The 22635-nt window shown below is 36.2% G+C and overlaps 1 protein-coding gene across 2 annotated transcripts; it reads right to left on the bottom strand.

Annotated features, from left to right (window-relative positions):
* Nucleotides 1-10538: 10538 nt before the first annotated feature.
* LOC109095861 (WAS/WASL-interacting protein family member 1-like) lies at nucleotides 10539-22086 on the bottom strand. 2 transcript variants are annotated; one of them, XM_042730744.1, is made up of 8 exons: nucleotides 21924-22086; nucleotides 17353-17438; nucleotides 16124-16253; nucleotides 14540-14692; nucleotides 12593-13273; nucleotides 11680-11865; nucleotides 10988-11092; nucleotides 10539-10786 (listed from the first exon to the last, which is right to left on the bottom strand). In XM_042730744.1, the coding sequence occupies exons 2-8, from the start codon at nucleotides 17404-17406 to the stop codon at nucleotides 10740-10742; spliced, it is 1356 nt and encodes a 451-aa protein (XP_042586678.1). In that variant the 5' UTR covers nucleotides 17407-17438; nucleotides 21924-22086; the 3' UTR covers nucleotides 10539-10739. The 2 variants fall into 2 exon arrangements, with proteins under 2 accessions (XP_042586678.1, XP_042586679.1); XM_042730745.1 differs by having other exon boundaries at nucleotides 12593-13270; nucleotides 21924-22006.
* Between the last annotated feature and the right edge of the window lie 549 nt (nucleotides 22087-22635).

The following is a 22635-nucleotide window of genomic DNA, read 5'->3' as shown; positions in this document are numbered from 1 at the left end:
CGCACACACACACACACACACGCCGCTGCAGATCGCCGCTGCAGATCGCAGACCAGCCAAGACTCTGCGCATGCGCAGGGACCTTTCACTTGGTTCTTTGCATAAGCCCAAAACAGACTTGGCTGCTCCAACTCTTTTATTAAAGACAGTTATGGAATCTCTCGATTATATGGGGAATAATATTAACATTATAACATCATTCTTTAAAACTGAACCATTCATCGTATTAATTCATTTGACAAAATTTATTCTGATTCTGATTCTGAAATACGACCAAGTTCTCACAATGACCGACAGAGGGCAGCACTTCTCTAAGTGAAGGATTCACTGCTCATTTTTGGTCGAACTGTTTGAAAGCCATTGACTTTGACTCTCTTCTTGGTACATTCAGAATAAAAAGGCTTAGCAAAGCCTTATTCGATATGGTACCATATTCCTAATCATATTTTCAAAAACATTGGTAGCCTTAAATTTGTGTTAAGATGTCATCTTGGTCTATTTTAAAATTATTTGAAGGTTTTTAATTTTCATAAACAAGTACTGCTTTCTTGGGAAATGATATTTACCCATAACTTTTCCCCTCACATCTCCATTCTTTTGAACAATAGGGCTGTAGTTATTACAGTTTTTCTCAGCTGCTTTGGCACATTTTTCGAAACAGTCTTATCCTCTAAACTGAGTGCAAATGTCACAGCTGTTTGCTGGAACTTCAGAACTTTATTTGCATGTCTGCAAAATGTAGTCACTCACCCAAAACATTTCATTCATGCTTCAAAACGTACTTATCATGTCAATAATTTGGCCAAGGCCACCAAAATATAAAGTGTTTTTGTCATCATGTGAGCCACACTGGTCAAAATGTTTAGTTGTTTTTTTACCATGACGGTCAACCATGGAAATTAAGGTTTTATAAAACAAAAATCTGATATTTGTTGAGAAGAGTCAATAGTACATAGGAAAAAAAAGTACATGAACATTTGTATTTATACAGAACATTTATTTTTGTACGAATGTATTACATGCAAAGTGAAATCTTGCTTGTCCAATTACTGTACATTTCATCTTTCTTATGTTACCACAAATACACAAAAATACCAAATAACTACAAAATAACATCCATGAGAAAAAATTATTCTTGGTGGACATCCTGTCACTCTTGTTGGTCAGGCCAAAGATTTTCATCAACATCACATCTGATGTTTTCCATTGCCTTGCACCGGGGGAAGAATCTCCTTGAATGCGGCACCCATCCCCTGCAATGCTGATCAGCTGTGATGTCCTCACATGCAGCATTCATGGCGTCCAACAGAGACATCTGATCTTGTGGTCTATGATCATATACTTTCCACCTCCATGCTGAAAAAAACTCTTCTACTGGATTTAGGAATGGAGAGTATGGTGGAAGGAACTCCACTGTTATCCTTTCATGTGCAGCAAACCAGTCCCTAACAACGCTGGTTCGGTGAAAGCTGACATGATCCCAGACAATAACATAATTGGGCAAATGTGGTCTAACTAAACCTCTTTCTTCTTCTAGAAGCAGGTCTCTGTAAAGTGTGTTTAGGAAGGCCAGGAGAAGTTGGGTATTATAGCCAGTGTGTGGAATATGTGTGCTCACACCATTCTCTGAAATGGCAGCACACATTGTAACATTGGCCCCACGCTGGTCTGGTGTGTCGGTTGTGGCTTGGTGTCAAATGAGATTGCGTCCACGTCTCCGGCCTTTGGACAGATTGAACCCAGCCTCGTCCACAAAAACAACAATGTGGGTTGTTTCATGTCCTTCCAACTCCATGATTCTCTACGAAGAAACACAGAAACAAAATAAAGTTAATTTTTATTCTAAAGTTCAGTAAATGTTTTCTTAGAAGTACAGTAAAACTCACTAAGCGCACACCAGTAGTTTACCTGCACATACTGGCACCGCAGTTCCTTCACTCTCAAATGGCACCTTGTAGAGTTGCATCATAGTCATTTGATGTCTTTTCAAAACTCTGTCTATGCTGGAAATGCTGACAGAATTTATATTCGCAAAGACATTATTGTCATTTGTGATTGCACTTTGGATGTCTCTTAGCCTGATGGAACTGTTGCAGATTTCTTGTTCTTGCTGATGGTTAAATACTGCTGCTCTGCCACCAGCGCAAGGTTATCGTGCGGTTCTACAGACTGTACAAATAGACTTGCATTTACCTTTACAATACTGTTGTTTATAAAATGCTTTACATACTGTAAAACAAAAAAATAAATACATACCTGTTTTCCCTACGTTTTCATTAGGCTGTACTCTTCGACCAGCCTCTTCCATTGTAAAACTATGATTTATGACATGATCCACAAGTGTGGCTTTGGTTTCATCAGAGAGGTTTCATCTGATTCTTCTCTTTCCATCTCTTGCTCTATTATGTCTTCCTCTCACACCACCACGTATTCTTACACAATCTACATATATATTCTCCCAAACTTGATTGGTTAAATGGTTGAATGGTTGATTATTTGGTCATTTGCCAATTTAGCAGACATTACAAACAATGTCAATGTCAGATATTTATGCGATATACATGCGTGTATACCAGTTTTTCATAATTGAATGGATCGTTTTGAGTGTGATGGCTTACACAATGAAAAATGATTGAGAAGATGTGAAGAGTTTGACAGTTTAAGTGAGAATCGACTCATCAGTTTTGATCAACAAGCCATATGCAATCAGTTGTTGTGCAAACTGCAGACACTTGTACTAACTGTTTGCACACATGTGCCAAAGCATTTGCAATTTGCTCAAATCAATAAGAAATTCCAATCTGATTTGAGCAAGAAGCGAATTGTTCAGAGATCTGAACTTACTGTTTAGGAAAAAAAAAAAAAAATTCAAGAATTGAGCCAAAGCAATTGAGCAAAACTGTAACAGGAAGTCTTTACTTTTATACATGATTTATTAGGTGAAGATGTGTATTTCTTCTCTCATAATAATTTAAGTAATAAATACAGAGTTAGAATTACTGTTAAAGGCTTTGATAAAGTATGCAATGCAATACCCACTGGTTTGTTAAGAATAATCCAAAAATATGTGAAATAGATCTGTTCGATAGTGTAATAACAAACTTTTTTATAAAGAGTTTAAATGTGTTATCACGTTGGATAACCAGCACTATTCTCTGAGAGAGGTTGAAGCCTCAGTAAGGCATAAAGCTTTTCTCCTTCATCTCACATATCCCGTTGCTCCAAAGGTTAATAGCCTAGTTATCAGTAAAAATGGAGACAATGCCCCCATTTGTTTTGCACGATATCCTATTTTTAATGTGTGATTTCAATTCTCATTTTTCAGATGTTGTCAGCTTTGTTTCCTTGCTGGGTAAATATCATATTCACACATGCGAATGGAAAAAATTTACTTTAACAGCCTGTATTTCTTTGTGAAAATGTAGAGCTTCAAGTACTTTAAAAAACTAAATAGAAATTCTGAAACTCTTAGTTCTGCTCTATCTCAAAATGTTTATTATTTCAATTTATTATAGTGCTGTAAAACGATTAATCACGATTAATCGCATCCAAAATAAAAGTCTTGTTTACAAAATATGTATATATATATGTATATATATATATATATATATATATATATATATATATATATATATATATATAAACATAACATATTTTTCTTAAATATATACATGCATGTGCATTTATATATACATGATATACACAGTACACACACATACACACACACATATACATGTGTATGTATACAGTAGGTGGACATCCAAAGCGTTACTTCTACCGCCGCTCGTACCGCCGCCGCGGCGTCTGCAAAATGCATTAGCAGCTTTTGACCGCTGAGTGGCGCTTTAATCACAGGTTTTACAAACAAGCGCATCAAAGCACATTTTCGCAAAATAGACGTCAGCTTTGCCTCACCGAAGTGTTATATTTGATTGCAGTCGGGGAAAATGAAAGAAAAAATATTTAATATTCACAGATGAAAGTTTAGTCCTTATGAAGATATGTGCCTTTCTTAGAACGAATTCAAGCAGGATAAATGTCAAGCCTATGAGCCTGTGCTTATATTTTCTCTACACCATATTTTAGATTAGACACATTTAAATAGTGTGCAGTATTATTTATATAATATGAATTATGTGTTATATTATTAAAAAGAAAATTAAAAGTGATAAAAGTGATAGCCTATTGTGAGCTAGGCTTGCGTGTTTTATAAATTATTTTCTTTATTTTAGTAAAACGTAAGGCACTGTATAATTTCGCTCCCATTATTTAGGCCTAATTAAAAACAAGAAACGAATAAATTAAACCTGCACGATTTAACTAAATCATTGCAACTCTAAAGAATGGATGGATTAATAAAACGTCCTCACTTATCAACAAAGTGCACACGATGTAAAAAAAAAAAAAAAAACAAAGAGCTTCATTAATTGACAACTTCAGTGATTTTAAATGGAGTCTTCTTTGCTTGCTTTCATATAATTTAAGTAAAAATAAATAAATAAAATAAATAAATAAATTGCAGCCGCATTTAAATGCAGGTTTGTATAATATTCCTTAAAATATCAGTGCAAGCTTTGCTCTGCATGATGCTGAGTGCACGCAGCATTTATTCTTATTTGTCTACATATTTTATCTTCATTACAAATCTTGTTTGGTTTTATTTTGGATAATTGCATGTAAAAAAATATTTACTTTGTAATGCATATGCAAAATGTGAATTATTATTTATATTCAAGTGTTTTGTGCAAAAATTATTAATGCGCATGCATGACAGGGAGGCGCCCTCTAGATCACGTAATTTTTTTCCTAATAATGAAATAACTGAAAATTGTGGCGTCTTACATACATGAGAAATATATCTACAGAAAGCTTGAAATGTCTTTTAAACGAATCAATTCAAAACGAAAGCATCATGTAATCTGTGAAGGTTGTATTTCTGTTTAAAGGCGCGTCCATGTGGAGAGAGTCAGCACTGTGAATTTCATCTTGCAGCCGACAAGAAAACATTTGTTTATTAATAAATAATTAAAATGTCTCCTTTTTCATAATTATTAGGCTACTTCTGCCTGTGCTTTGTGACGAACTTAATGCATGTTCTTGAGCGTGGAATATATTAAGGCTGGATTATAGTTGTAAATTTAATATAAACTTGCGATTAGTTGAATAATGACAAATGAACGACTAGTAACTAGAAAAATCTTACGTGGGAAGCAGAAGACGTTTGCATAAATTCTTCTTTCAGAACGGTCTGTAATGGAGAGATGCCTTAACACTGATTTTTCCTCTGAAACACAAAAACGAAAATTTAAATAAAATAAATATTTTATGTTTTGAGAATGATTGGGCTCAACCCTCCCCGCGCGTCTGAGACACGCTGCCGAGCAGAGTATGAGCGGAGCGGAGTAATTCTGACTGAAGAGGAGCGGATTTTTTAAAGGTCGGAGCGTCGTGGTTTTCACTCGCTCCAGCACCGCTCCATCACGAATACAATTCATGCCAACAGCCCGTAATATAACTGCATATTTAGCAAGAATTCACATGATAAACATATTTAGCTATAGCTTGATACACATAATCTCTCCGATCAGAAGACTATAATGACGGCAATAGTCGAGCGGGATGTTACAGGCTAGTTCTCAAGGAATTTGTCTTCCTTTTACTGATTATTTTCGGGTTAAAGCATGATTTAAACAGATACAGCACATTCACACGTAATCGCTGTCGCAATAATGCATTCAAACAAATGTCATCTTACAGTAGGCTACTTCATCTGTATCTGATTTTGAATGAGCAGAAATCTGTAACAAATGCATCGATCTGTAGATAAAATAACTAACGAAAATGTAAACTGTTATTTTCATCACAAACAAAATTTGCACAGCAGAAAGCAGCAATTATACCTTTTAATGCTGACAATTTTATTAGTTTGGCGTTTGGTAGGACAAAAGGTTTGCACACAATAGCCTAATCCCCTTTGAAACTCTCCTGTAATTTTATTTATTTATTTATATTTTATTTTTTTTTTTATTTTATTATTATGAACATAACATTTCAACTTTAGCCACGGAGTGAAGGCGGAGCAGTGTTTCTGGTATCAATGAACCGCGGAGCTTAGTGATTATTAAATGCTAGGAGCGCGGAGGGAAATTGTTGCTGCTCCACTCCGCTCACATAGGCCTACTGTACTGCCGAGTGAGAGAGATGTTTCGCCCAATATGAACAAGCCGTCCGGTGTAGACACGGTTAGACAGTGTCTGCTATATTTACAAATAATTGATATAAGAAATAAAAATAAATACATAACCTAAACCAGCGGCATAACGAGATGAAAATATAGACTAGAAAACTGATTTAGGCCTACACTTGGTCTGTCCTCCGTCCATGACACTGACTCACTGCGGAGCTGCCAGTTTTAATCTGAACAGCTCTTAACGCCGAGTGGATGGCATGATGGGCTAGTATTAAAAAAATATATATTTTTATATTAAAACTTGTTTTGAGCAATTTCTTTGTCATTTGAATATTGATTTTAAGTAGGGGGGCAAAAAAAAAATCGATTTAAATTGTAAATCGGATTTTTTTTGTGAAAAAAATCGGGGATTTTTTTAGGCCATAGGCCTATCGCCCAGCCCTAATGCAATAGTTTTTTTTTTTTTTTAAGGCAACTTCCTCTGAAATTAAGTTATAATAACTAATAAACTTTATTGCGCTATACAGTAGTCAACATTTGAAGTGATCAAACCTTTCTTTAAAAGTTGTCCTAAAACCTGTTCTGCAAGTCTGAAACCCTCATAAGACTGTCCATATGAAAGAGCAAGAAATTCACACCTTTATCTCGACCCCCACAAGCTATACAGAACTACCCCCCAAACCCCTCCAGCTGAACTGAACTCGGTCTGTTTTTTTAGCTGTGAGGAACGGTGTGTTGTCATGTTACTGGGTTGAAACATGCCTGTACTCACAGCAGCCTTACTCTCTTTATTCATTATTTTCCCGCAGCCCATATTATTATTTTCACTAGACCAAAATAATAACAAATTATCAATTGATAATTAATCATTATTTTTGCCAAAATCATTGTTATTTGTGAAAGTAGGCGTTTGCGGAAGGCTTTAAGACCAAGCGGAATCCTCCGTAAGCTGCTCCCGCTTCACAGCCAGCGGGACTCGCGCAAACTGACCCAACATTTAGCAAGACAGGAAAACATTCAGTCTGCCTGAAGGAAGACGTATATCATTGTAAGTTAATGCTGTTAAATAGAGAGTAAAAAAACAAAAAACAAATCCAAACACCAGAAGCAACCTACACTCTCAGTGTTCTTTCACTGAAAAGTATGCATTTTATTTATTTATTCACAGGCTATATGGTTGAAATAGTAATATTTTAGTTGAAAACTTTAAGTGCCATTGTTTAAAAAAATGCATCAAATGTTTCATAGACCTTCAGTTGTCATGCTTTAAAATCCCATGCCGTTTGTAATTTCACTGTATTTTCACCTCCTAAATTACTACCCCAATTCTATAATGGTAAAATTTATTCAGACCGATGGCATTATGACATTATTTATTTTTATTTTTAGAATAGGCTAATTGTAGCATAAATGGATGAATAAAAACAAATATAACTTTTTTAACTGCAGGCAGATATAGGCCTATAGTATTTTACATTACAAATATTTGGATCCCTTATTTTATTAAAGAATAAAGGCTTATTTTCTTCAAGAATAAACATTATAAATAAATAATTAAAGAAAGACCCTCTATTAGCCCTTATTTGTAGGCTGTAGGAGATATGCGAGCGATTCATAGATTTAAAAAAGAAAAAAGTGGGTGCTTGGTTTCAGAAAATGAACACAGCTCGTTAAAAATGCTATGATGAAAAAGTCATGCTAACTTATTAATTCATAGAAATAATTTAATTACATTTTTTTTTCCGAGATTCAACTTGAATTTCAATACTATTAAACTGACTTTAAAATCTCAAGGAGTTTATAAGTTGAAACGGTAAAATGTCACAGTGCATGCTAGCCTAAATGAACTTGAATCTTGTATAGTATCCGAAGACTTGAGTGCATGTTAGCATAAAACTAACAATATAATTTGATTTTTTTTTTTTAAATGAACAATTCCTATATAAAATGTGACAGCAACCTTTATATCAAACATTTTGAAATCGTCCACAGCTGAGCATCGCAGGAGGGAGATCTGAAGTTATATTTGTTTGTTCACGAAGTGAATGTGATGCACAAAGTAATTTTAAGATGCAATGGAAAAATAAAGCTGGATAAAAACATACACGAAAACCCGCTAAAAAATAAATTACATTTGTGAGAGTTGCATTTTATTATATTCAGAAATAATAACGGCAGGCCTAATAATGCTATAGGCTTATGTACCAACAGGACATTTTTAGTTCCCTTCACTTTACAACAAATCCTTTAAATTTAAAAAAATGATCAGAACAGAACAAGAATTACAAATATATAATTCTAATGGATAAATATAATTGCAGCAGGCTATATAATAATATAGGCTTATAAACAACAACAAAAATAATAATAATTAAAAATAATTTAAAGCGATATACATAAGGTTGGGCTTATCTCTCTCATTCGGGACAAATCCAAACATGTTGCCCATTTGAAGCTAAACTCTTATTCATTAGGTAAAATAGGCTTTGGATTTCACACGTGTTTCAGTAGTATCGACGAAAAAAAAAAAAAAAAATCATAATTAGCAAAATTATGCCAAAGTGGCCCGCTGCTCGCGCCGCATGGCTTGGTGAATGACTGCTGTTTCCAATGAATATGTGCGCGTGAGGTACCAGCGCGATCAAAGTCACAATTCACAATTATTGGTCACACAGTAAAGGCATAATTCAAAAATGCAACGTGTTAGCAGTCTGAAAAATCAAGAATAATAACAGAGTTAATAAGAATGTTACGGTCGGTGGCTTGGTCCGTCTGTTTTCTTTGTTTTGTCCCTCCCTTGTTTTTCTTGGCGTTGCGCTATCCTTTTGGAGCGTGTACATGCTCTATCTCTCTCTTAGGTGGACGCACCTGTTCGTGATTTGAGTGGCTGATTGATACGGTATAAACAACGTCAACGAGGAGGAGAAAGGAGATGGACAGATCTTGTGGGCCAGCCAGCAAACAAGCGTTTCTTTATTTATATTTAGTTTTCTTCATTGTTGTCTGTTCTATATAATTACGTTCCTGGGTTGGTACACTGAAAAAAAAATGATTCATTGAATTTACTAAATTTTTTTATGGTAAGTGGTTGCAATCAATTTATTTTAGCTATATTTAAAAAAACTAATTTAGTTGATTAACTTTCAGCAAAATTTGTTTATTTAAATGTAGCTAAAATAAATTGATTGCAACCACTTACCATAAAAAAATTTAATAAATTCAATGAATCATGTTCGTTAGTATTGTGACGTCTGTTGGGAGTGAGTGAATAAACAGATTTGAGCGACTTCGCTATTTATTCGTTCTTGTTTATGCTACGTAGCTCTCTTCCCTCTGAGCTGATATTTTGATGAGAGGGCGTAACAAAGAATTATTTGTAAATGCTGGACTGTTCTCATTTCGCTGTGCAAATGGAACCTGAAGATTATTATTATTATTATTATTATTATTATTATTATTATTATTTTTAAATGAAGAATGAACCGAAATGAAAACATTTTAATCTGTGTATATATATATATATATATATATATATATATATATATATATATATATATAATGACTGTTTTTAAAAACAATAGCATGCATAAGAGCCTTTGTGTAAAGGTTTTTTTTTTGTTTTTTTTGATGAGTAGACTGTAGCCTAAGACTATCCTATTTTTAATGGCTTTTAAGGATGTTATAATGTATATTATAATGTTATTGTTGTTTTACGTCTTCCTTTCATTATACAATTACATTCAGTTCGCAATCCGTCCCTTTGCGCCACCTGGCGGTAGTTTCGCGAACGATTTTAACACGCGACTGATTTGCAGCTAACTCCGCGGCGGCATTACTCATTTTGGTTGTCTACCATCTATATATGTACGTATATGTATGTACGTACTTTTTTTTCGTAGGAGAAAAGTTACTGCAGACTCACCATAAAATACATTTAAGCTGCTAAACAATGTCCTGGGCTGAATTCGGAAGCTCATTGTGTTTGCTTTTCAAATGGCCTTATAAAACATGTGTGCCCTTTCAGCCAATCAGACTGCATCTTTACTAGTCTGAGAAAGTAGTATTGTCCAGTTCACACACAGCCGTGTGGTTGAAGAGATGGCAGTGTTGTGAATTTCAGTGGCTTGGTTTGGCAGAAGTTCGCATCAATAACAACTAAGCTACACTTCCTTGATTATAACATCTTTAATATATCCTAAATTATATACCTACATGTGTCTGTGACATGATATATGTGTCTGTGACATTAATAAATCGAAATATAATTTGTGGGATGGGATATTTTTGTAATTAGGGAAATGTGCAGAATAACATGATGCTATAAATGATTAAAACAAACTTTCTCAAATGATGACAGAATGCACTTTAATCGCCATATCTGGACATACATACGTACCATGATATAAAAATTCCCTTAAAGGATTCAAATGCATGAAAAAGTGATTTTAAAAAAATTTAACTGAAAAGCTAAAAACATTAATATTTTCACAAACGAGTTCCTCATTCAGCAGATGAAAATCCAGCTCACACTAAATAATGTCAAAGCATTTTATCTGGGAAGTGGTGGCAAGGGTGGTGCTCCTCTGTCTCTCATTCCTGAAAAACAAATACAAATAGATATGAAATGATCAAATGGATTATTACAACATTAAAACACTAAATATTGCATAAAAATGCAATGTCTTATGTAAAAGCAGGGGAAAAAAATGCATTGAAAGTGGACAGCACAACACACACTGAAAAATAACTTTTAAACAATTCTTATTACAATTCTGCACAAAATGCAGCAGTGCTCACCTTTGCCACCAGATTTGCTGGGGTAAGTCTTGGGGAAGGACATGTACGGCTCTGGTGGAGGAAATTCAGACAGAGGATGGAAGGAAAACCTCATCCCCCACTCATCTAAAGGAAAAGAAGACAAGAGAATATGTGCAGACAAACAGAGTCAATCAATAACAATTATATTAGCACTCAGTTTCTCAATAGCAGTTTCATTGAGTCAATATTTATAGCATCATCATGCTGTGTCTGTCCCAAAATGACAATTCTGTCATCATCTACTCAACCTCACATCATTGCAACCCTGACTTTCTTTCTTTTGGTAATCAAACTGTTTCAGTGCCCATTGAATTCCATCGTATATTTAATTGCAATGGGAACCAAAACTGTTTGATTACCAAAATTTTTCAAAGTATCACCTTTTTTAATTTAAATTTCACAGAAAAAAGAGAGTCATACAACGATGACAGAATTGTCATTTTTGGGTGAATTATTCCTTTAAGCTAAAACTTGTTAAACTGAAAAATAGTATGTTTTCATTTTCTTTTAAAATACTTTCTCCTATCCCAGAAAACCTACTTTATTTGCAACTCTGGTAGTGATGCAGAAATGCCACTCTTCAGCTTTAAACTCACTGCCTTTTGTATTGTTGACCTATAGGTTGCCTCTCTCTCATCAGCAGGTGTAAGGTTCCTGTGGCAGTCACATACCTGTGGCGGGAGGTGGAGGGCACTGGTAGCCATTGATGGTGTCAGGGGGTGGAGGAGGGAAGCTGGGCACTTTGGGAGGGTCTGGGGGTAGAGGGGGTCTGCCTGATCCACCGGGACGATTAGAAGGAGGTAAGGGGGGAGATACTCCTCTGCCTCCTCCTCCGGAGGGTGGGGGTGGTGGAGGACCTGAAGGGGAGGAGCAGTCACAAAATGAAACAATTCCTCTCATTCATATACCTCATAAGAGTCATCTGAACTGTGTGTCTGAAGGTATTTTCAAGTGTGCATTTAAGTTATCAGAAAATTTTAACACTTTAAAAGCATATTATAGTGCAATTCCTAACACTACTAATATCATAATACTTTGTTGTAATTACATCTTTTTAAAGAAAATAACAGCAAGGACACATTAAACTGATAAAAATCAACAGTTAACACATGCATAACTTTTAAGATTTCTGTTTAAAATAAATGCTGTTCTTTTGAACGTTCTATTCTGAATCCTGAAAAAAGTATAATGGTTTCCACAAAAAAATATAAAGCAACTGAAGACTACAACCTTGATGAGCATGAGAAACTTAAAAAAATAAATAAAAAAAATCTTAACTTCAAACTTTTGAATGGCAATGTGTTTTATAAATACAATATTAACACCAAATATTCAAAGTTTAACATCATAATAGTTAGTCACAGTAGTTAAATTTCAAATAATGTTGCATCTTATATGAAGTTGTATATATACATAATGTATTCACATGAACAGCATTTTCTGTATAGCTGCTTTATAAAAAATTAATTTGTAAAAAAAAAAAAAAAAAAAAAAATGCATTTGATAATTTTGAACATGAAAAAAAAATCTTAATATTGTGACAGTAAAAAATAAAGAGCAAAACAGGAATGACCTTGCTCATACCTGACCGTATGGATGGGCTTTTTCCCGATGGAGATGGCCTCTCGCTGGGTGGTGGCGGCAGTGGGCTCGAGCGTCCAGGAGGTGGTGGAGGAGGAAGGCTGTTTCTAGGAGGGCCTCTTATGTTGGGCTCGTCCCGTGGGGATGGTGGGATGGGTGGGGCCCCTCCTCTTGCTGGAGGTAAGGATGGAGGTGGATTACCCATAGGCCTCTGAGAACTCAATGGTTTACTCTCAGTTGATGGCGGTGGTGGTGGTAGTGGCCCATCTCGAGAAAAGGACGCACTTCTTCCTTCAGTTGGTGGTGGAGGGGGAGGGAAGTCATCTGAGGGCCTGCTTGGGATTGTGGGTAATGGCGGTCGGGAACTTGCGGGCATTGGGGGTGGAGGGAAGGAAGACTGGGACTCCCTCGGTGGAGGAAGGCTTGGACGTCTGCCCGGCTGGCTGGGGTGTGGAACAGAAGGAGAGGAACTTGACGGTCGACCTCCAGGTAGAGGCGGTGGGCCGCTGGGAGAGCTGGGAGAGCTGGGAGAGCTGGGTGAGCTGGGAGAGCGAAACGAAGGTGGTAGGGGTCCGGACCTCCCAGGAGAAGGTCGTCCAGCAGATGGGAGCGGGGGTCTGCCTCCTGCTGGGCTGCTGGGTGCTGGTAATCTCCCCGTTGTAGGAGGCATCGATGGTCTTACTGCTTTAGTGCCATCATAAAACAAAGAACATGAAGAAAAGTTCTAAGTATAGCACGTTGCAGTTTTTGTCACAATTCAAACAATATAATGATTAAATTATGATTAGGATTACTATATATGTATAGTATCTTAGTATAGTAGTATAGTACAGTGGTTCCCAATCTCGTTCCTGGAGGCCCCCCAACACTGCACATTTTACATCTCTCCTTTCTCTGACACTCCCATTTCAGGTCTTGGAGTTTCTACTAATGAGCTGATGATCTGAATCAAGTGTGTTTGATTAAGGTGACATGGAAAACCTGCAGTGTTGGGGGGCCTCCAGGAACAAGGTTGGGAACCACTGGTATAGTATAATATAGTATAGTGTAATATATAGTATAGTATCATTTTTTAAAGTTAAATAATAAATAGGATTAAAATTGTCATTACATGGTCATTACAAGTATAGTATAACAGTATAGTGACATTTTGATATAAAATTGTATCTCTATGCATAAAATTGTAGTATAGTATAGTATAGTATAGTATACTATAGTATACTAAACATTTTGATATCAATTTTTGTGACAATGCAAAAAAAGATTGAAAAATTAAAAATGAAAATTATTATTACATAATATGTGTAGTAGAGTATAGTATAGTAGGATTAAATTATAAATAAGATTAGAATTATTATTGCAGTATATAGCATAGCATATCATAGTATAGTATAGTATAGCATAGCATAGCATAGCATAGTATAGTATAGAACAGCATAGCATAGCCTAGTATAGCATAGCATAGTATAGAACAGCATAGCATAACATAATATAGTATAGCATAGCAAGGCATAGAACAGCATAGCATAGAACAGCATAGCATAATACAGCATAGTATAGTATAGTATAGCATAGCATAGCATAGCATAGCATAGTATAAAACATAATAGTATTGCATAGTATGTATTATGTAAACATTTTGATTTTAGTTTTCTACCCCATTGCACATATGATTTAATTATAAATAAAATTTTTGTAAAAAAAAAAAAAAAAAAAAAAATATATATATATATATATATATATATTATTGTTTGACTTTATTTTTTGTCAAAATGCAAAAATAATAGGATTAAATTATAAATAGCATTATTATTATTATTATTAGTTGTTGTTATATTTATTGTATGTAATATTTATTTAATTTGTATTTATTTAGTTATTTTCACCACTTTTGTGTAAGGTTTGTGCATTATTAAATCATCCTAAATATGATTAATTTTAGATGATTACCAGTATTGTCTCTGTTTCCTGATGATCTCAGTCTTGGCATACCACCCTGAAACAGCCCACCTAGTCCACCTGGAGCTCCACCTCCACCTCCTCCTCCTCCTCCTCCTCCTCCTCCTCCTCCTCCTCCTCCACCTCCTCCGCCTCCTTTGGGCTCTGCATGAAATAAAAACATTATCGTTAGATATTATGATCACAAAAATGAATTCATTTCATCACATGTGACCCGTGCTGGCAAAATGAGTCAGAATGTGCACAGGCTAATTTTGAGCTAGACGCTAAAAAGTCAAACCCAATGCTCCAAAAAATAATTAAGTCCATTAACCCCCCATCTACCAATCACAACACCACAAAAAATAAAAAAACATCAAAAAATTATGTTTATTTGTACATTTTCTGAGGAGTAACTTTTCTCCGCTCGCTTCTCGCGCTGACTGTCATCCAAAGAGCGCACATAAAGGTGCTTCTGACAGCGCACAATCCCAATAAACTGATTTTTTTTTAGAAATAACAGTATTTAAGCATTCACGCAAACATACAAGTCTTAAGTGAACGTTTGGGGAACTGTTGGGAAAAAACATCTGATGTGTAACATTATATTAGATCTGTGCATTACATATAGGCCATCTGTCTCATTAATGTTAATCAAACAATAAAAGAAAAGATTTAAAAACTAAACACTAAAGAATAAACTACTTTTGTAGTTCTAATAATCAATTTATTTGTATTGAACACTAAGGGATTTTTACATTTGATTATTTGTTTTTCTTACTTGAATGCTTTTGTTTAAAAAAGGTAACACATTTGTTTCTTTCTTATGTTTGTTCTACTGTTTTTTTTACTGTTTTTTTTTTTGTTGCATCTGTTCTTATTTACAATAACAAAGATAAAACAAAAACAGCTATATTATTATTATTATTAGACTAATATAGTAATTATTTAGAACTGGAGGAAAACTTGTAATGGTGCTAGGTGATTTTGCTTTGGCACTTTCAGAAAACTTTAACTCGATTTTTCTCAAAATGGACTTTGCAGACTCTTTCGACTTAAAAGTGAAAAAAGAAAGTGAAAGTGACATACAGCCAAGTATGGTAACCCATACTCAGAATTCGTGCTCTGCATTTAACCCATCCAAAGTGCACACACACAGCAGTGAACCACACACACACCGTGAACACACACCCGGAGCAGTGGGCAGCCATTTATGCTGCGGCACCTGAGGAGCAGTTGGGGGTTCGGTGCCTTGCTGAAGGGCACCTCAGTCGTGGTATTGAGGGTGGAGAGAGCGCTGTACATTCACTCCCCCCACCTACAATTCCTGCAACCCTTGGATTGCAAGTCCAACACTCTAACCATTAGGCCACGACTTCCCTAGGGTTAAGCTCAGTCATTTTTGTCCAATTTCAACAAGTCATACACCATTGTGAAGGTCTTTTAATGGTGAATGTAAAATAAAAAATAACTCATTTTTGAAAATGTCACAATTGTCTTTGGCTCTACACTCTTTAAAAAATAAAGGATGTATGCAGACACACACATACATAAAATATGTTACAAAATATATTGCAGAAAACAAGATGAACTCACTGTCCAGCACTGGGGCACTCCGATCATTGGTGACGGCTTTCTTCAGTCGAGCTCCTTTGCTGATATCTGAAAGTAAAGCGTTTCTTCCTTGCTTCTCACCTCTGCTCAGGTTTGGCTTCTCTGTGTTTGCCTAGTGACAGTCATTGTACATTAGACAGGCTCCATAAAGAACACACATTGCCATCAACTCAAAATAGCTGTTGAGCCTTGAATACCAAACACTTTGAACAGAATCATGGTGTACGCTACATAATTACACATGCTACATGTATGCATTTGTGACCACGTGATTTAAATACAGTGTGAATTATTATGCAAGCTAATATTCTGGTCATATTCTGGTGTGAAATAACAATAGGACTACTATACTATACTATACTATACTATACTATACTATACTATACTATACTATACTATACTATACTACACCTACACTACACTACACTACACTACAATACACTACACTACACGACTATACTATACTATACTATACTATACTATACTATACTATAGTAGTCCCAACTGCATTTTGCATTTTGCTGTGCAGTGGTCATGATTTATTTCTGCAGTTTCTGTATTGCATTAGTTTTAAATACTTCTCATTGACATTTAATATCTGACTTAAATCTCTCCTTTTTTTAGATTTAGCCATTTATAATAATTATTAACACCTACTGTAAGTATAAGGCATTTTTCACTTCCAGGTCTTGTTAACAATTATATATAAATAATATATAAATTATTAAATACAAAATTAATAGTAGTTATTAAGTGGCTTGGAATTGGTTAAATGTGCTTATAGTATGACCAGAATTTTAGCTTGCATAATAATTATGCATTCACTGTAAAAGTAAAAAAGTTAAGTTGGTATTTGATTTTGGTTACTTGTTTTCTTGGCATAAAAAGTGTACTTAGCTATTTTCAAGTTATTAGTTATTTTGACAACATCAATAAAGACTCAAAGAGAGTAATTTAGGTGGCAAAATACAGTATCTTTAACAGTAGCCTTGTCACATGAATTGATATAAAAACCTTTCATTTTCAGGCACAAATGGGACTGTTTCCTGTAAACAAATGAACATCCTGTAGATTCACCAGAACATTTGTTTTATGTAAGATACTATTCTAGCTCATACAAATGAACTAGTATCATAATCAGTATCAAAATAACTGTATTAGGTTCGGTATAAATATTTTGATACATTAAGATGTGAACAATGCTGTCATACCTGTGAAAAGGTTGGAGGAGGGCCAGGAGGGGGCGGTGGTGGTGGGCCAGACATATTTCCTCTTCTTTCTTTCCTAACCTAAAAGACTGAGAGCACACAGATAAGGAATACATTAGTAACAACCAATCAACAAGGATACAGTGGAGGAAGAGTCACATTAGCACATCTTCTGAAGACACATACCTCATCTTCAATAGTTTTTGTTCCAATTTCCAAAGAAACAGACATGATATCACATGATACGCACATATTTACACACATACTTCAAACGTACCCTTCTGTTGTTTAATACAACCATATGAAAGTAACAAAACAGCAGGTGTTCACTATCTTAGGGTGACACAAGTAAAGTTAAATAAAGACGATTTAAAAAAGTTTATTATTTGCTACAAAAATGAATATTGCGCAGCATGATCAGTTTTATCCCAGAATGTATTTTTAGGAAAGATAAAATAAAACTTGAAGTTGATGTGGCAGAAAGACTTTCATAATAGGCAGAAAGACTTTCATAATAAGGGCTATTCATAAGTGAACAGGCGACAGCTGTGACCTGATTACTCATGTGCATCACTGTGGATATTTTACATAGGCAGTAAAATCATGGCATGCAGTGCTGCTCGTGTCTCTTAAATTTAAAGTGGATTTAAAACAGATACCGGCACAGTTCCACTCATTTCCTTTTAACAGCAGAAAACTGCTACTGAAACACACAAGAACCACACAAACTAACCAAAATCACCGCTGGTATTTAACACTCCCTACCAACCTTAACATCCACCCAGAACAGCTTGTCAATCAACACTCAGGTAACTAGTCAGTGCACTTTAAAAGGGTCATGAACTGATAAAGCAAAATTCCCCTGATCTTTTAATATAAAATAGATCATTGTGCTATAAAAAAACATCCTGTCATTTCAGAACTTAAACCTTTCTCGTTAGACTAAAAACAGCTTATACTGAAAGCAGTCTGCCAAAACGACAGCTTGTGGAATGCACCAAAACGTGACCTATTCACACTTAAATTCTGTAAGACAGTTGCTAAATAGTTAAAAGGTCGTATCTGCTTTTCAAGTGATCGCACTGAAGCCAATGACTTCCTGACACTAGCAGAAATAAACAAGGCTGTGCTGCACAGAGAGCAGCTCAGCATTAAACACGCTTCACATCTCTCTCTTCAGCTAGAAGGATGGACCAAACACAGACATACTGCTTCATTTGCACTATAACAGCAGATTATACAATGACCTTCAGATGGTCCATGTACAATCCATTAAATGGTCAGTGAAACCCCCTATGAAGTCAAAGTGGCCTACGTGCAGAATTGCAATACTTGTTATTCTAACTGGTGCACATATATAGAAAGTTCATTTTTGAGAACAAAATGCTCACTTTGCAGTAACTTCAGGTTGATGCTCTTTACAGTTTTACTTTTACATTTACATGTAGTCATTTTGCAGATGCTTTTATCCAAAGAGATTTATAATTGGGGAATACATAAAGCAATTCTTTTTAAAGAGGCAAAACGACACAGAAAGTGCTCGTAATACCACGTTTCAGGCATTGTTCCAAACAAGTACAAGCCAGAAAAGGAAGGAATACATAAAAAGAAAGGCAAAGTTTTTTTTTTTTTTTGTTTTTTTAAAGATGAAATCAAATAGTGTTGAAAGAGATTAGCTTTGAGCTGTCGCTTGAACATTGTCATTGATTCAGCATTCTGGATAGGGGTGGGAAGGTCGTACAACCAGCTAGGAACAGTGAATGAAAATGTTCTGGAAAGTGATTTTGTGACTCTCTGTAATGGTACCACAAGCTGTCGCTCACTAGCGGATCTCAGACTTCTGGAGGGGAGTAGAATTTGTAGTAGTGAGTGGAAGAAAGGCGGTTGCTGAGTCTGTGGCTGTTCTGTATGCAAGCATCAATATCTTGAACTTGATGCGAGTAGCAACCTGCAGCCAGTGAAAGGAGATTAAGAGAGGTGTAACATGGGCTCTTTTGGGCTTGTTGAAGACCAGTCATGCTGATGCATTCTGAATCATTTGTAAAGGTTTGACTGTGCTTGATGGAAGTCTAGCCAGAGAGCATTGCAGTAGTCCAGCCTAGAAACGACAAGGGCCTGGACAAGAAGTTGTGCAGCATGCTCCGTTAGAAAGGGCCTGATCTTTCTGATGTTGTGCAATGCAAACCTGAACAATCGAGCAGTTTTTGCAATGTGGTCTTTGAAAGTTAGCTGGTCATCAAAGATTACACCAAGATTTCTGACCGAAGTTGAAGGGGTAATTGTAGAAAAACCTAGCTGGATGGTGAAATCATACTGTAGAGATGGAGTGGCAGGAAAGACAAGAAGCTCAGTCTTTGCCAGTTTGAGCTGTAAGTGATATTCTTTTATCCATACCGAGATGATGTCCGCCAGGCAGTCTGAGATCCGTGCAGCTACCCGTTGGTTGAGATGAGAAAGAGGAGAGGTCCAAGAACTGATCCCTGAGGAACCCCAGTGACAAGCTGATGTGCTTTGGATACCTCCCCACCCCAGGCCACCCTGAAAGACCTACCAGTGAGATGTGTTGATGTGTGTAAATGCTGGTAAGAGTGTAGGAGAGATTGCTTGGAGAAGGTGTGAGGGGATTGAGTCTAGAGAACATGTTGTAGGATGGCTGGAGAGGAGAAGTTTTGATACTTCTGCCTCAGAGAGGGGACAGAAGGAGAAGATGGGCATGGATGTGGTTGGTTGGAGGTCTTGTGTGTGTGGAGCTCAGAATTGACTACTGATTGTTCTGGTTTTTGTCTGTGAAGAATGTGGTGAAATCATCAGCTGTTATAGATGTGGTGGGTGGTGGAGGGGGACAGAGGAGAGAATTGAATGTCTTAAAGAGATTACGTGTGTCTGGAGCGCTGTTGATCTTGTTGTGGAAATATGAAGATTTGGCAGTATGGACTTCAGCAGAGAAAGATAAAAGCAAAGACTGATACATACTCAGGTCTGACGGATCTTTTGATTTGCGCTATTTCCTGTGCTGCCCTGAGTTTGGTCCGATGCTCACGAAGAACTTCGGATAACCAGGGGTTAGAAGGAGCAGCAAGTGCTGGCCTGGAGGAGAGAGGACAAATATCATCCAGACAAGAAGAGTGTCAATTGCTGCGATCACATCCAGAGATGAGAATTGATAGAAAGATGGTGAAAGGGAGCATAGGTTTCGTCTAAAAGTAACTGGTAGATGGGTTGGAGGCACACAGGTAGAAAGATGTAGGGTAAATGTAACGAAGAAAAATGGTCAGAGGTATGTAGGGGTTTGACCAAAATGTTGTCTGCAATACAATTGCATGTGTAAATTAAGTCAAGTTGGTTGTCTGATTTGTGAGTGCTTGTAGTGGTAAGGTGTTTGAGATCAAATGAAGCTAGGGGTTTGCAGTGAATGGAAATCTGCAGCATAAGGCTTGTCCCAGATGAATGTTGAAGTCACCAAAAGAGTAAAAGTGTCTGAACAGCAGCTCACTACAGGACAGATGGAGGCGCCAGTGTGCTCACTTGCCTCTTAAAAATACTCCATTATGGTCATTCAGATAAGAGTAAACACATCTTTCAAATCTGTAAAGAGTCTATGTTTATTTGTGTGCACTCACAAAAACAACAAAAACATTGCGCTTTTGTAAAATAATGAAAGCAAACAGGATGCTCTTTTCGGCCGTCTCGATTTCTGTGAACTTGAGCGCGAAACTCAGATACACTGTATAGCTATGCATGCCTTACAGACTTTAAAAAATATATCTATAGAGAGCAAAATGTCTACTTTCAAACGAACAAATTCAAACAGAAAACAAAATATTCTTGATTATGTAATCCGTATGAAACATGCATACAGGCACATCACTACTGCGGAGATGACAAGTCAGTATCGACAACTTCAACTCTTATGCTGAAACTGCTTAGAATATTCATTTTTTTATAACTAAAACAGTCAAATGTTGTCAAAAAAAAAACATCTGCAATAAATAAATAAATGCTTTTTTTATATATATATATATTATATATATATATAGTATATATAGTGTATGTGTGTGTGTGTGTGTGTGTGTGTGTGTGTGTGTGTGTGTGTGCGTGCTTGATATTAGACATTGCTCTGTAAAGACAAGTGTGCTAGAATATAATTACATTTTTGCTTAATTTATAGAGCCAGACTATTTTATTTTTATTTTACATATTTGCATTCACATTCATGTGTATCCTGTTCTCCATTTTTGCGAGCTCAAAAAATAACAGTATTACACATATTACATCCAAAGATGCACAGAATTTGCATTGAGAGAAGCATTTTATATGATCTGAAATGCAATCTAGCAGCAAGGCGTAAACAGTTATTTTAGTTTTTTTCACAAGCTGTGTGGAAACCGTGAGAGTGAGCTACATTTCCTCTGTTGAGTTCCTCTGTGGTTGAGCACTGTTAGAAAGCAGCAGCTTATAAAGAAACACCAAATTTTTCCATCCAGCAAGGGATGCTCTCTAGCCTGGACACTGCATCGCTCTCTCCCTCACAAGCTCCACTCCTTCATTTATTACACTTAAAGAAAGCTACTCACCTATGTCAGAGCATTTGGAACCACCAGATCCAAGGTTTTGGAGAAAGCTGCGCTGCACTTCCTCTCTGTGACTCCCCGACCAATCAGAGTCTGCAGCGGTGCTGCGAAGAGCTGTTCATGCAACAGAACAACAGCAAATGATGAGTCGCAGCATGCAAACGATTGTGACCACATGTGTTTCCTCACACAGTGTCTGTGAAAGAGTGAGATTAGGCAGGCCAAGGCTCTTATGAACTCCAAATACTGAGAACATTAACAGAAACAGGAACTAAATGACTAATTTGGAGAAAATAGAGCTGCCGCTGGTCTCGCCTGCTGCTCAACGCTGAGCTTGTTCTTCAATCGGTCCTCTGTGAACTTTTTAGTGCACATATATTCTGAATCTGTGGAATTAGTACTGCTGGATTCATCATTGATTCATTGTGGTCCACTAAATGTGTGAATTAATCTAGTAAACAAAGCAAGCTTGTTTCTGTGAAAGGAAATCAGAGATAGGTTCATGACTGAAAAAGAGAAATGTTGTGCAAATAAGACACAACAAATACAAACATTTGGACACTTAAAATACCTGAATATCATTGAATTACTAAATATCAAAGCGAGCGTCTGTATCTGTGCTCAAATAGTGCAGGAGCGTTTCTCAGAACTAACTTCACCTTTCTTAGTCATTTTTGCTCAGTGACTTTTAATCAGCAGGTGTCAAGTCTGCTTG

This window comes from Cyprinus carpio, chromosome B9 (genome assembly GCF_018340385.1).
Source record: "Cyprinus carpio isolate SPL01 chromosome B9, ASM1834038v1, whole genome shotgun sequence".
In the NCBI taxonomy this organism is placed as follows: domain Eukaryota; kingdom Metazoa; phylum Chordata; class Actinopteri; order Cypriniformes; family Cyprinidae; genus Cyprinus; species Cyprinus carpio.
Note: the sequence above shows the minus strand (reverse complement) of the source record. Positions and strands in the feature narration are given on the sequence as shown.